The sequence below is a fragment of the Mustela putorius genome, unplaced genomic scaffold (genome assembly GCF_011764305.1).
Source record: "Mustela putorius furo isolate JIRA1106 unplaced genomic scaffold, ASM1176430v1.1 tig00000785_pilon_pilon_pilon, whole genome shotgun sequence".
NCBI lineage: Eukaryota > Metazoa > Chordata > Mammalia > Carnivora > Mustelidae > Mustela > Mustela putorius.
In genome coordinates, this window is record NW_025421480.1 from 4,534,598 (window position 1) to 4,549,256 (window position 14,659).

A 14,659-nucleotide genomic window follows, 5' to 3' on the forward strand; every position below is an offset into this window, starting at 1 on the left:
CACCAAAACACATGGCAAATGCTAAGAAAACAGTGGCAGGAAAACTGCTGGTTTCCTGGATGATTTAGGCAACAGTTTTCCACACCTTCCTGAACCATAAAGCATGCTGGTGGGTCGTTGGTGAGGTGCATCTTGTCACCGACCACCATTTGTACCAACTCATTAGGTCATTTTCTCCCTGCAGAAGTAGAAAGCACAGAACTCTCATTGTTCTTCACCTTCTAAGCTTTAGGAGGGGCTAAGAGAGCACGTAGAAATGCATGCACTGTCTTTAAGAAAGGGATGCATGGAATAAAAATACAAAAAAGGTAACAATTTCTTCATTTTATATGTCATAATATGCACTTCTTTCCAAACCTCAGTTTGATACATGTGGGCTTTTCATGGATGACAGCTCTACTCCAGAAGGAGCTGGGACAGAAAGATAAGCAGGAAGAAGCACAAAGCTCTGAATCTGCATAAAGACAATACTTGACTTGTTACAGCAAAAGATGCAGGTGAGAGATGGGGTCAGAAACTGGGAAGCTTTCTGAACTGGACAATAATTTGCAATTCCTCAAAAAGATAAAACTTACCACATTCTGTGCAAATTTCTCAAAAGATGTTCTGCGATCCATTGAGTGTTCCGACTTACATGAGTTGGAGGGGATGGGGCAGAGGGAAATAGGGAACATAAATAAAAAGAAAGCAAAGAAAACAGCAGAAAAAGGATGATGAAATGAGGCAACAGCAAATCCATGTTCTAAATCAAGGGACCAGGAAGGTAGGAGAGCTGCCGAGGAAGGACCCTCGACACAGGTCACAGGCTCTGTTTTTGTTCGTACTTTGAACACCAAAGCTCTTCCTGTCCAAACAAAATGGTATGGTTTCAAGCAAAATAAAATGAAACTAAATGAAGTAGATATGTGAAGGTTTTACACTGACATGAGTGAATCCTACATATTTGAAAATCTAGTGGAATATTCTTCGAATTCCCTCTTAATTTTCTGTCAGGACTAGATTTCTGTCGATTACATGGATTCTGCAGAGCACTGCTGTCCAACAGAACTTTCTGAAGAGATGGGAATTTCATTCTATGTTGTCCAGTATTCAGAAGCCTTAATCGGGGGCATTGAGCACTTGAAATATGGCTAGAATTTTATGTACTTGTAATAAAACTTAAATGTTAACAACCCCATGTGGCTAGTGGCAGCTGTACTGGACACCTGCAAAGACAGGGTATCTGCTTCTAGCTGTGAAGGCCATGGACTTTGAAGACTCCCGTTAGCCCAGATGACAGTCATAAATCACACAAAATTACAATTCAATCTCAAAATTTCAAGAAGTTATGGATTATTTTAACATTAAAAATAGTGATTTTTATATTCAGATTTTCCATACCCTTCTTTATTGTTTATACTGGTTATAAACATTAGCTCAATAATGAGGTCTGTTGCAGCTCTTCCAAAATGTGCTTGGCTACCTTCTTGGGTGTGTAAAATTTATCCTAGGGAAACTAAGTAACCCAGGATAAATAACAAAATATTCTGGAGCAAACATTACTATATTCTGACAACTATCATTGAAAAACAGGAGTCTAGGGGCACCTGGGTGGTTCAGTGGGTTAAGCCACTGCCTTTGGCTCAGGTCATGATCCCAGGCTCCTGGGCAGGGAGCCTGCTTCTCTCTCTGCCTCTGCCTGCTTATGCACGTGTGTGCTCGCTCGGTCTCTCTCTGACAAATAAAATCTGAAAAATATGAGTCTATATTTAGTCATGGGGTATGTGGCCAAGAACACACGAGCTTACTGGAAAGAGAAAACCCTCAAGTTTTTGACCTAATGATGTTCTTTCCTTTCCATTAATGGAATTTTTATTTCCTTAAACTAGACATACAGAAGACTAACATGAAACATGGAAACTTCTAAAAAACGTAAAGCATGAACATCTGCAGAAACAAACAAAACAAAATAAGCCATCAACAAACAAAAAAAACCACCTTAAATGGCCCTTATAAAATGCGAAGGTTTGGGGAAGGTCTTAGAGTATGTTCACTTACCATTTGTCCAATACCCTGGGCTCAGCAGAAGGAATTACTCCACACAATTACAACTGAGAACCAGATCGAGAAAGGTCACAAAGAACCAATACCTTTTTCTTTGCCTGTAGAAGTTCTTGGTAGGCACTGGATCTTATAAAACGTGGATATGAATCACTTTTCATCAGTTTGTAAATGTGCTCCTAAAAAGAAAGAGTGGTTGAATTGCTTCTTTAGTAGTTTTCAGGGGCAATCAAATACTCTGATAAGAATATACGATATGGTCCAAAAACAAGTCTGGAAGCAGCTAAAATTGACAATGTTGGTAGAATACTTTGTGTTGATAGAACATCTAAGTCTTCAAATTTATTATTTTATTCATGGGTCAATATTTGAACTGGTTTGAGAGCTACAAGGAGGCAAGTCACATCCAGTCCTTGAGAGAAATGGAATTCAGCTAATGGAGTGTCATGAAGTGATTTCAGATCAAGTGGCTGATTTATAGAGGTCACTTGAGACTATGAATCTGCTATCTCTTAAAATTCTTTCAGGCCAAAAGTGAATGATGCGAAGTCAAGCTCGAGTGATCCTCCTCGGTACCTCTGGCGTCTACATGTACTTGGAGGACACCGACTGCCCAGACAAATCATCTCTTCAGTGCCAATTATATGGAAAACTGTCACCCACATCCACTCTGGGACAGAGCACAAGTCTGGGAATAAATTTTGGGATAGTGACTTGCTCAATTTCCCAATTTGTATGCTTTTTAAAAAAAAAGCTCCTTTAGTGGCAGATTAGGTAAATATTTAATAATTTAATCCTAATCAGTCTGCTGTGTTCTAGCTTGATAATGAATACTGATAAACAAATCAAGAAAAAAAATGTATTCATCCATTTCACTGCAGGCCCAACGTAGGTTGATTCCGCTCCGGCCCCCTGCGGCGCCGCGGAGCATCAGTGCTCACTCCTCTTTTTAGTCCGGGGAGATGCCAGTGAGAGTATCCTGAATGTCCCAGAATCTGTTTGTTTGCGGAGAATATGTATCTTAAAAATGACTGTTTCCCTGGTCTCAACACACCTGCATACTTTGGAGTCACTCTCACTCCGTGTCTAGCCCAAGGCTCCTCTCCATGAGGCTGGTACATTAGGGACCCTATCAGAATTGGTGGTTAGGAAAGTGCGGGATGTCGTACTTTGGGAGTCCAGCATTGTGGGATTCAGATCTTACTGTGCTCAAGACCTGCCAGTTCCAAACACAGAGATGCAGGCCAATTTATTCATCTTTCTGAGTCTTCTAATCTGTAAATATGGGTGTTGTAAGGATTAACGGGATGGTCTCTGGCAAAGAAGGGGTTTGGATCTAAGTGCTCAGATCTACTCGAATATATGCCAGGCACACTTCAGGTGCTCACCTATATTAGCTAATTTAATCCTCACCAAAACGCATCTTTTCTTAAATAATGCCAGGATTCTCTATTACTGCACATTTTTGAAGATGAGGTTAAATACCCAGCAAAAACTGGGGTTAAATAACTGAACTGAAAAAGAAGCCCGGTGTCAGGTGGTAATATTTTCTATAGAAAGTTTTGCTTTTTTAATTTATTGGAGACCTATTAAGAATATTTTTAATGCCACAGATAACAAAGAAATGTTCCTCTGCAGACTTTAGGAAGGTCATTCCAAACATTTTACACATGGTTGGCTCTAGAAAAATGCTTGAAATTTTATCTTGAACTGAAAGAAAGATAAATCAGCAAGAAGCAAGCAACAAGGCTAGAATTTCCATCCTGCTCTCTCATGTCTCTGTAATTATTTCCACCTAGAAGGCCATGGCAGAGCCAGACAGAGTGGGCATCCGGTTAGCTGTTTCGGCCTGTGGTAGTTTTTCTATAAGGTGGTTCGTTTCTTTAAACCAAAGCCCGGAGAAATGTACTTTCCACTGAGAATGCAAGTAAGGAAGGGCGTGTGGATGTGTCTTACTCTTCACCTTCTGTATTTTATTTTTGTAACGTGGTTATCTGAAAAATAAGATGCTTTCTAGAACTATTCTTCTTCTCTGGAAGTCTTAAGAAATTAAGAAATATGTGTGTTCCGACTTAAATGCCAGTTTCAGCACATCATTAGGAAAATAATATCCTCTCATTTCAAGTTCATTTTTCTCTTGAGCATAATTTTTTTTTAGAGAAAGTGGAAATTCAGATTGTGTCCAAAGAGGCACTTATGTACAGTTTGAAAAAAAAAACTAAGAAAATTAGTATCTTAATATAAACTTGTCTTGGGAAACTAGTATCTTAATATAAATCTCCCTTTTTGGGTCACAGATTAAAAAGTAAACTTGGAAAATTCATCCATGCCTCAATCTATTATTTCATTGCATCATCAAAGACAAAACTGGCTTGGGTGTGACGTTAATTTAAGCTGCTTTAGTTTGGTTCTGACTAGCCGTAATAATGAATAACTTAGGAGTGTCAGAATCTTCGAATCTCCACATTGGAAGACACCTGAAGATTTCAAATATGTTCTCCTGAGGTGGGGCCATCCTGAGAAAAGTGTTTTCTCACATACTGGGTGACAACATGGAAAATGAAGTGAAAGTGTTAATACTTCAACTATTCCCCTTCAAGAAATTTTCATGTAAAAACTTTCAAAATTGGTAAGACATCCCCGGGTACTAGAAACTATTTTAATGTGTGTCTGTTTTCTTTGAAGTCCACTGGGGTCATTTTACGTACAGTTACCTAAACTGAAAACGCTGAGCCTAGCTGCCACTTAAACGCAAATTAAGCAAAGTAGCTGCGGTGCCGACGAAGCACGCTCGTGACTCACTGTGAGGCCCACGCGCGCACCGACCTGAGCGTCCTCGAACGTGTACCGCCCGGGCTCCTTCACATTCTGGGTGGTTTTGTCGTAGCTCTTAGAATCCAAGTTAATGGCGCTGGGGGCTCCGGGAGCCAGAAATTCTTGCCATATTTCCTGCACTCGGGAAGGGACTTCTCGAATAGGCCTTTTCTTCAGGTCCTCCACGGCTAGCCAGAATCTGTGCAAAACGAGACACCAGACATTCCCTGTGACGCCGCACAAGCTGCAGGTCCTCGTCGCACTGACGGGTCAGACCATGCACGACAGTGCGGAGGGACGGGCTCCGTCCTCCTGCGGCTTCCAAGAGACGGCCCTTCTTTCCACGAGGTCTAGTCAAACGTGTCCAAGTTTTCCAAAGGAAACGCGGAAAACAATCTCTCACGTGTTTTTTCTTGAAAGCAGATCTCCCAGAGCCCTGACTCTTTACACTCTAATTTTTAGTAGAGCAAAACAGCGCTGCCAAAGAACCGTTTATCGGGAAGGGAGAAGAGTTTGCAGGGAATCAGAGTGAGGGGCACAGAGCATCTGCTTGGGGGATGCCGGAGGGGATTCTGCTGGCGTCTGTGAATCTTTTGTCCATTTGAGCAATGAGGGTTCGTATGGAGAGGATTTTCTGCTCTACCTGGCAAGGGAATTACAGTGAAGCTTTACTGGAATTAAGAGAGAGGACTGGACACAAGATCACAAAAGGCCCTAGATGGAGGCATCGGGGTGAGCAACTGCTTTTAGGCTATTTAATTCAGAGCATTAGGGAATGGCAGAAGCAACCAGCTTTCACATGTCATTGTTTGAAAGGTTTAAATCTGCAGAGGCCTTAGAGCAATTCAGAAGCTCTGATAAAACATACACTGACTTTCTTCCAAATATAGAAATACGTTATATATACTTCTGCATAGAATATACATACTCTAAGAACACCAGAACATATTTTGATTGATAGGAGCAAATAGCAAAGCCTAATAATAAAGGGCCACATGGTATTAATGGGTTTCACTTCTTTAAATTTTGTTCTGTGTTACATGTTTTGGTCATAAGTAGAAATAATGTTGAAAAGATGAATACGTGTAACATTATAATTTGTTAAAATGAAAAAATACATGAAAAAGGGAACTACTAGGTCTGTGTTATCCTCGACATGGACCACTGTCGCTCTAATGGCAGATGTAGTCATGTATGAAATAGGCAGATGGCCACAAAGATGGAGGTCGCGACAAGCTAGAGTCTTAAGAGGTATATGACCTGCAGAACTTTCATATCATTAAGTTTTAACTTGGGCACTAATGAAAAGTCAGAACTAAGCAATAGAACAGTTGAACTAGAGTTAGAATAGCAAATATTACCCAATCTAGTGAGTTTCCAGTTTCTTGAGATCGTTCTCCTGTACATGTATGTAACGGTGGATTTACTGTTATTTACCACATGTATGTAACAATAGATTTAGACAATGTCTTACACAGGAAGTTACCGTCACTGCTTTCAGAAGGGAAGGCTCAAGACCATTCATTTCCTCCAAAAACAAGAGATTTGGACATTGTGCAATGTAATAGGAATACCATGTGCCATCTGAGGGAGCATAAGTGATGTCATCAGTGCTCATTCAGGTCCATTCCAGCACACTTCGAACACCTGGATCCAAAGAGTTTTTCTGTCCTCAAAGAACAGAACCACTAGAGAAAAAGATACACCATTTAAATGGCGACCTAATATGAGGAAGCCCAGGAGCGGCTCTCAAGGGACAGCACAAGTGACAGTGTGGAAGTGTAGAGCAGAGAACCTTCTGCTGGGCAAGCACTGGGCTGGAGAAGGGTCCTAGGAAAGGGCAGAACAATTAATAAAGGGTTGAGGAGATATTAATCACTACATCTACTCAAACATGTAAGTGCAGGCACTGTTCTAAGTGGTTCAGCTCTATTAACTCATCTAGTCCCTACAACTCCAGGGTCTGTGCTGTTGGTTTCCCCATTTTCAAGAAAAGGCAGTGGAGGATATGGAGATTAAGTCCGTTGTTGAAGGCCGCCCACTATGAGCATCGTAACTGAGAAGAGTTTCAGGGCTGGGGTCTGTCCGTCGGGTAATTCACGGCAGACCACGTGCTCATAGCCACTCCCTCAAACGTCTCCCGAAGACCTTCATCGCCTTATCCTCAGCCTCCCTGCAGGTGCGACAGTAAGTTAGCAGAATGGAAAGGCTCTGCTAAGCTCCCGCACCCCAATACACGCTAACTGGAATCTGAGGAAGGAAGTGTCTTAATGTCTTAGAGTCTTGAGTTCTTCATCTGTAAAATGGGATGATAATGTTTATCTCATTAGGGTTCCATGAGATTAAATAAGGTAAATTATGTAAAAGGCACTTTCGAGTGCCTGACATATTTTTAGACCCCCCACAACACAACTCACATTACTGTGTTGACTTGGTACTTCTGCTCTGCTGCGTGCTCTGCCTGAAAAAGGAATGAGCAAAACTACACCAATGGGCAGCAGAGGTTGTATCTGAGGAAGAAGAAGGCATCCATAAGCAGTATTTCTTGACTTTTTTTTTCTGTCTTAGTACTTGGAGAAAGTGCTCATCTGAGTGTCTACACTGTGTAAACAGCAGGTGCTTACAGGCAGCTGCCCGATAGGATGCACTGAGACTTTAGGCTTAATCAGCCCTGCCAGTGAAATGTTCTGTTTCTCTTAATCTGTCACACCAGATGCCTAAGTGGAAGAAATGGGGCTCAGACGTGGGGAGCAATGGAACGTAGCCTGTACTGGTGTACAGAAGGCCGAGGATGCCGATGACTAGCCCATCTGACTCAGACGAGCTGATTAGCTTTCCCCAGACATATTTTGCTTATCTGGAAATGGGGCAAAAATGTTTACACTTCATTTCAGTTGTGATGATTAGATGTGTGATGGTCAGAAATAGTAAACACAAAATGTGACACACAGCGGTAGGGGGTATGATTAGAATATGATGCGCATAGAAAATATGTCGTATTTCCTGTATGAACTGACTTAGCTGGACAACTAGCGTGGCGTAGGATTATTGGGATGAGAAATGGTCAAGGCTTGGACGCACAATCAGCAGTCAGTCCATCATCCTTGAAACAGAGTTTGCACACACTTGTTCCTTTGCCCAAACTTCTTCCCTCTTCCTTTCAGTGGGTGGGGAGGGGGCAATTTGGGGCCGGTTGTCTCTAGACATCCAGGTCACAGCCTAAAGCCATTTTCCCTGGGATGCCTTTGCTGACCCCCAGCTCTGGGTTGACTCTCTCTCTCTGCTTCTCCGAGCTAACTAACCACCAGTTTGTGTTGGGATCTCTTTTCTTCTCTGTATCTACCACTAGGACCATTTTTATTTGCTGAGGTGATCCTGGTGAGGCTCATTCCTTGTTTATTTCCTCATCGTGACCCCAAGGATGTCAGCCTTATTTCAAAACTTAAGAGAATTAGAGGAAATTCCACTTCCCCATCTTCTAAAAGGCTAAAAAAATATTCTTTCTCTGCTCTATTTTCTAATGCATTCTTACACTGAATAATTGATGACATGGCCTCAGTGTAAAAAAGAATCCTTAGCAACTGCAGATCTTGTAAAAACCCTGTCAGAAAGGGCTCCCATCAACTTAAAAGCACCAGAAACTGCATCCCAGCGACTCCTGACGGCAGCGTGTATGACCACATTCCTCCAGGTTCCGGCTGTGGTCATCTTGCTTAGCCCACAGACCACCTGTCAAAGTTTTCCATTATTTCCGAATGGTTTGGAATTGGGATCCGTTCAGTCATCTGAGAAGAAGGTGACCGTGCCTAGGGCCGTAGTGTTCCAATGGAAATAAATGAACGCTGGGACCTTTCTGTAAATGAATCTCACAGGACTGCACACGTCCCGGGAAAGTCAATTAGGATATCATGTTTCAAAAGAATAATGAATGGAAGAGTTCACGGACAAACATTTTTATGTAGTGGAAAGTTGTCCCTCACTTCAATGAGGGCCAGCAGGGCCACTGAAATCCACGGCAGTGTCTCCCATTGAAAAAATTCAATTTCCAGGTGCCTCTCAAGTTAGAAAATTTTCAAAAAATAGGTAAGGATGATGTTCACAGCAGATGGCTGGAATGCACACCCCCTTCTACTAACAGCTCGGTGTGGTGTGGATACCAACCGCCCTGAGGCTGAATTTAACTGTGCAAAGTGGATGGACTGGCCCATAGTTTTGTTCCAAGTTATTTTTCATTTAGTAGGCGCCCGGATCTCTTTTCCTAGACCTTACTTTGGAAGCAATATGCAAAGAAGATCAATACCGATGAATAAAGATGATTGAGCTGCATAAATGTTATCGGCCATTCCTCCTTTTGTCAGACATTAGTCCAAGGATTACACGTCTTTACAAACTCCATTTCAAATGCATCAAATGATATACTTAAAAGATCAAGAGACAGGGTAAAAATAAGCCTTGTAAGGGATTGGTCATGCCGGACAGGCTTCTGCCTTTGTTAGCGTTTTCCGCTCCATCAAGAGGCAGCAATTCAGTGGGTTCATATCATCATCACGTTGGTAAGAGAGTAACTGGTCTATTTTGTGTAAAAGAACCAGCCATATTACAGTAAGTCTCTGTGACAGAGAATAAGATACAAGCAATGTGTCTTACCTTAAATTTTCTGAACTGAATTCCGACTCGAGAAATTTCAGGAACTGTTCTCTCCCGACGGGGTCTTTCAATGCTTCGTCCATGCCGAAACCCCATCGCTTTACCCTCTGCTGGCTCGGTTCTTTGCTGTAGGAGGCAAAACAGAGCCAAATGGATTCACTGCCAAATCTGTATTTTGTGATTACATTTCCCCTCAGAATCATATATCCCGGGGAAGTTCCCATCTTTAACATATCTTTCAGAAAAAAAACCTGTGACTGATGGTTTTGCATGAAGTCATGTTGAGGTATACGTTAGGGATTAACAGTGGTGTCTAATGGTTCCTGAGCATTGGGTGCTAAGAGATTCTCTCTTTTAGATTTTTTTCTGCAACGTTAGGAGACAAGTACTGTTAAGTTCTCACTATGTAGATGAAGAAATCAAGGTACAAAGAGAGTTATAACTTTCCAGTGTCTGACAGGAAAGAAGGGGCGATATTCTAGACATTCTGACCTCAAAGCCCATTTCTTAGCCACTATATAAAGCAGTCTCGAGGGGCGCCTGGGTGGTTCAGTGGGTTAAAGCCTCTGCCTTCTGCTCAGGTCATGATCCCGGGGCCCTGGAATCGAGCCCCGAATCAGGCTCTCTGCTTGGTAGGGAGCTTGCTTCCTCCTCTCTCTCTCTCTCTGCCTGCTTGTGATCTCTGTCTGTCAAATAAATAAAATCTTGGGGAAAAAAAAAAAAAACAGTCTCGAGGTGGTAGGCTGGACTGGGGGAAAATGCATTGGGAACCAAGAGGCCTCAATTCTGGTAATGAGTCTGCTGTTGATGAAACATGTGACCTAATCCTAGTTGAGTCACAACATTCTGGAATCCAGATCCCTCATCTATAAAGTCTAGAACTTATGCATGAAGAGTCTGCACTTGTCAAACATTTAAGAACACTGGATGGGGGTAAAAGGCAGAAAGGTCCATAAACACAGTTTAGTACAATACCACTAAGTACAGAATCCTCACTCTGTCAAGTGAGGGACACGTTCTCATGACTCTGTCCATGTCAGTGACCCGAGTATTCTGCTCTCAGGAAGGAAATCAGGAAGTCTTAGATCGTGCTTTGGTTTGCTTAAGAAGTCAGTCTCTTGTCAGATTCTCTTAGAGTGTTTGTGGTAAGTTCATTTTGTTTTAAAAGTGAGTGTGTAAGGGCAGACTTGTACGGGCTTAACTGAGCCTGGATTCAGCATTCATTCTGCTTGAATACGGGGCCTTTGTGGCCCTGTGTGGCCCTGTGCCTTTTCAGAGAAGCTAAAAACAATGCACTAAATTTCAAGAACCAAAGATCTCAACTCTGACTAGTCTACTCTGAAACTCCTGTCCCTCTCACTTTGTGTCCGTCCTCCGGAAACGCAAATCTGGACACAGATGCAAGTATCTAAGGTTCAAAAACTATTACCTTGAACGAGAACTTTATATCATGGACAAATAGAGACACAGAGTAAAACTGAACTTAAATGATCAGCTACAGAATTCTTCCCGTTTCGACCGAACCCTGCAATAAGTGTGAAATCTTTGAAGAGAGGAGAAAATGTCACATACCTTGCTTCGAGTTCCCAGAAAGTCGTATCATCAGACAGCCACGGGTTCGAAGGGTCAGGTGGCACAAGAAATGGGTCATATTCTAAGTACTGTTCCGTGTAAGTTAACAGACTAGAGAGAAAAAAATATTTTCATCTTTTTTAGTTTCTCTGGCTGAGGTTATACTCAGCCCAAAATATGGAACATAATATAAGAAGGTCTGGCTGAGGAATTACTTGTTTATAGAGTAAAATCTAACAGCAGTTTTTACATTTCAGTAACTTACATGCATCAGCTTATGCTGCATCTTGGAAGGCAAACGTGGCTAAGGGTCCACGTCTACCCGTGCCCGATCCAAGTGAGGCCACATCCCTCCATTCAAATGAAGCAAAATGGAAGGCGTCGGCGTGTGAAAAGCTGTGCTAAGAGCCAGTTCCAACCTTTGGTCAACCACTCCACCCACAGCTGAACTGATTTTAGCCAACTTGGAGAACGGGTTAAAAGGCAATTGTTGTCAAAAGTATCTACAGGAGTTAGGTAAAGGGGAAATCCCTAACTTTTTTTAAAAAAAAAATCTGTATTTAAGAAAAGAAATAAGGAAAAGCTGGAGAGGAGAGGAAGGATGCTGGAGAGGTAGGATGTGGCAGTGTTCCAAAGTAAAGAGCACGTGTGCCATTAGTAACAAAGTTAAATGAAGAAAAGGAAAATACTGAAAATCTGTGTTTAATTCAAATTCTGAAGTCCTGCAGTCATTGAAAAGTGTGAACGTTAAGATGAATTTACAGAGAGGTTCTAAGTTGCCAAAAAGTAACTTGATAAATTGAAAGCTTCATTTCTCTCAGCAGGAGTGAAAAATTCAACTCCTTGGAATTATCTTCTGTATCTGATTCTGGCTACGCAGGACTGGATCGCTGCAGATTCAAGATTGTAATGATCGCTCTGTCATTTAAACTATGACAGAAGAGGGCTTTGGAAGTTTTCTATGTGCAAAACAGAAAAACAAAATAACATTTCCTACAGGATTTCATTTTAAGCTCATCTGTCACATGAAATTTTTTTTTATTTATAGGGGCATCTTGAAATACTCACCTATCAGCAACTTTTGACATTTTTAACCGATGTCTATCTAACTGTATTTGCCAATATTTAATCTGAAAAGAGTTAAGGAAGTAGTTAAATAAGTAGTGACATTCTCATAGTTTTCAACTCTAAATTCTGATAGACTGGGCAATTCTAAGTATTTATTCTAAGTAAATTTCAAAATCTGAAAAATCAAATGAGACAGCTCTGAAAATTAAAGTGTTTGAATAAAAACATAGCCAGCATCCCTTTAGAACAGCAATGAATCTGAACTTTCTGCATGCTTTAACAAAATGTAAATTTATTTTAAAAATGTTCTAGAGATTGTAAACATTTATTCATATTAAATAACCAAATCAGAATCATCCCCCCCATGTTTAATTCAGAAAATAAACACATTTGTTATTTGTACTATAATTTCAAAGTAAATCCTACTTCCTCATACTAGCCCAAGAAATCATTGATATGTGTTTTGGAAATAATTTTATCAGCATTTCAGGACAAACATGTGGACCTAATCACATACGGGAAAACTTGGAAACTCTAAATACTACCCATTTGTGACGATTATAAATATACTAGAAAAAGTACTGTTACACTATTGATAAACCATATCACAGTAAAATGTTAGGGGAAAACAATCAAAAGGGGGAAAATACCCCATGACCAGGCCAATCAAGAGATTTCACTATTATTTAAGAGACACTGGTGTTTGTGTTGAAATGTTACCTGGAACCAAAACTATTGATCAATCAGTGAAACAAGACATAACGTGTATCATAACTGTACACCAGTGTTAGTGAGGGAGAACTTCGAGAGGCTTATGGAGAGCAGTACCAGAAGAACAAGAAAAAACACTCGGTGAAGATCATGTCACATGACCAGATACATAAAACACGTGACTCAGCATCACCAGGTTCTTGCCTTCTCATCCTTCCAGAAGAGTTCCAGAGCACAGAAGAACTCTTGAAACAGAGACGACTAAACATCACTGCATGTCCTTTGTAAAAATTGGTTAGAGGACACAGGACTCGGGGAATTCAAGAGCGATGAGATTTGGACAGCGTCTCCACACGCTGGTACATTTCCAGGCAACCGCGGATCTTCAGATTAAGTGATTTCACTACCTTTTACCTGCAAGCCTTCTCTGTGAAGCAGTCAACCGGACAGAGGACCTTTCACAAACCCCTGCCGCTGCCCCTGCCACGCCATCCGCACTGCAGGGCGCTCTATGGGTTGACCCACCTGTTGCTGTAGCTCGTCTTCCGTTGGAGGTTTCGTTTCCGGGGTGGGGGTGTGGGTAGGGCTGTGACTTCTGATGTCATTTTGTAAACCATAGACAGACTGTATTAAAGTAAAAAAGAAATACGTGAGGATAAAGTATGATTTATAGTCGCAGACTTTCTAAAAGGTAATTTTTGTGTCATATATTCAGCAAGGTAAGTCAGAGCTTTGCTGCATATTTGATGAAGCTTCTTATTAAAATTCAAAGGCACTGCTATCATAAATATCATATGCATATAAAGTAGGAGCACAGCTCTTTGAAAAAATATGTGGTTAGATGATTAACTCTGACAGAATAATGGATCATATGGAAAGAATGAGGTAAGTCTGATAATAAGATCTGGGGGTGGACTGAGTGTGAACTCGGGAACAGCGACGCTATAGAACATTTAGTAAGTATTGATTTCAGAATAAAATAGGGGTGGATATAGAATAGAGTAAAAATTTAATAAGCCAAGAGAAAATGAAAATAAGTTGAGTTTTACAGAACGGAACACTGAGGCGAGAGACTAGGTTAACCATTCCCTTGCTGCGTTAGTCTCTGCTGGCGTGATCAGGCCCCCAGAGCGCTCCGGCTCTCCCAGCTCAGCGCGGGGATGTCTCCTCCTCCACTCCGGCCTTGCCATTTGGTGCCACCGGGTGCCTTTTGCAAACATCAGTGATCCCGAAGGTTTCACTTTGGAATTCTTGAGGCCCCAGGGCTGCTTTTGTATCTTGTCAAAAGGTCAAACCTACTGCTTAGGAATATTCTTTTTTGAGAAGGACCTAGTACGGGGGCGCCTGGGTGACTCAGGTGGGTAAGCATCTGCCTGCGGCTCAGGTCGTGGTCGCAGGTCCTGGAATTGAGCCCAGAGCCCTGGGTCAGGCTCCCTGCTCAGTGGGGAGTCTGCTTCTCCCTCTGCCCTTCCCCCTGGTCATTCTCTCTCTCTCTCCCTCTCTCTAATAAATTAAATCTTAAAAAAAAATAAAGACCTATTCTTAGGAAGGGCTAAGAGACTTAAAGAGACAAAAAACAAAAAAAAACTTCAATGTCACATGTCAACTCAAGGAGAAGCCAAATAACTTTTTCTTTAATATCAAAGAGTTACTATTTTAAAATAAAGGATTTAATATGAGCTATGGGGCACTGTTTCTTGGGACAGGAGGATGAAAGATAAGGCCATAAAAAAATTTCATGAGGCCACAAAATTAAAGGTACCAGATAGGTTTGGAAGAAACTCTTGAAATCAGAAGAGGGTAGATC

At 41.5% G+C, this 14,659-nt stretch overlaps 1 protein-coding gene across 5 annotated transcripts in view; it reads right to left on the bottom strand.

Moving 5' to 3' along the window:
- Window positions 1-14,659, bottom strand: part of RGS7 (regulator of G protein signaling 7) — a 497,889-nt gene that overhangs the window by 14,708 nt on the left and 468,522 nt on the right. For all 5 annotated transcript variants that reach the window (XM_045084652.1, XM_045084650.1, XM_045084651.1 and 2 more), the window contains 6 exons: window positions 13,378-13,476; window positions 12,142-12,203; window positions 11,074-11,184; window positions 9,502-9,627; window positions 4,867-5,053; window positions 2,130-2,219 (listed from right to left, as the gene is read on the bottom strand). In XM_045084652.1, the coding sequence (XP_044940587.1) occupies window positions 2,130-2,219; window positions 4,867-5,053; window positions 9,502-9,627; window positions 11,074-11,184; window positions 12,142-12,203; window positions 13,378-13,476 (675 nt within the window). The remainder of the gene's footprint in view (window positions 1-2,129; window positions 2,220-4,866; window positions 5,054-9,501; window positions 9,628-11,073; window positions 11,185-12,141; window positions 12,204-13,377; window positions 13,477-14,659) is intronic.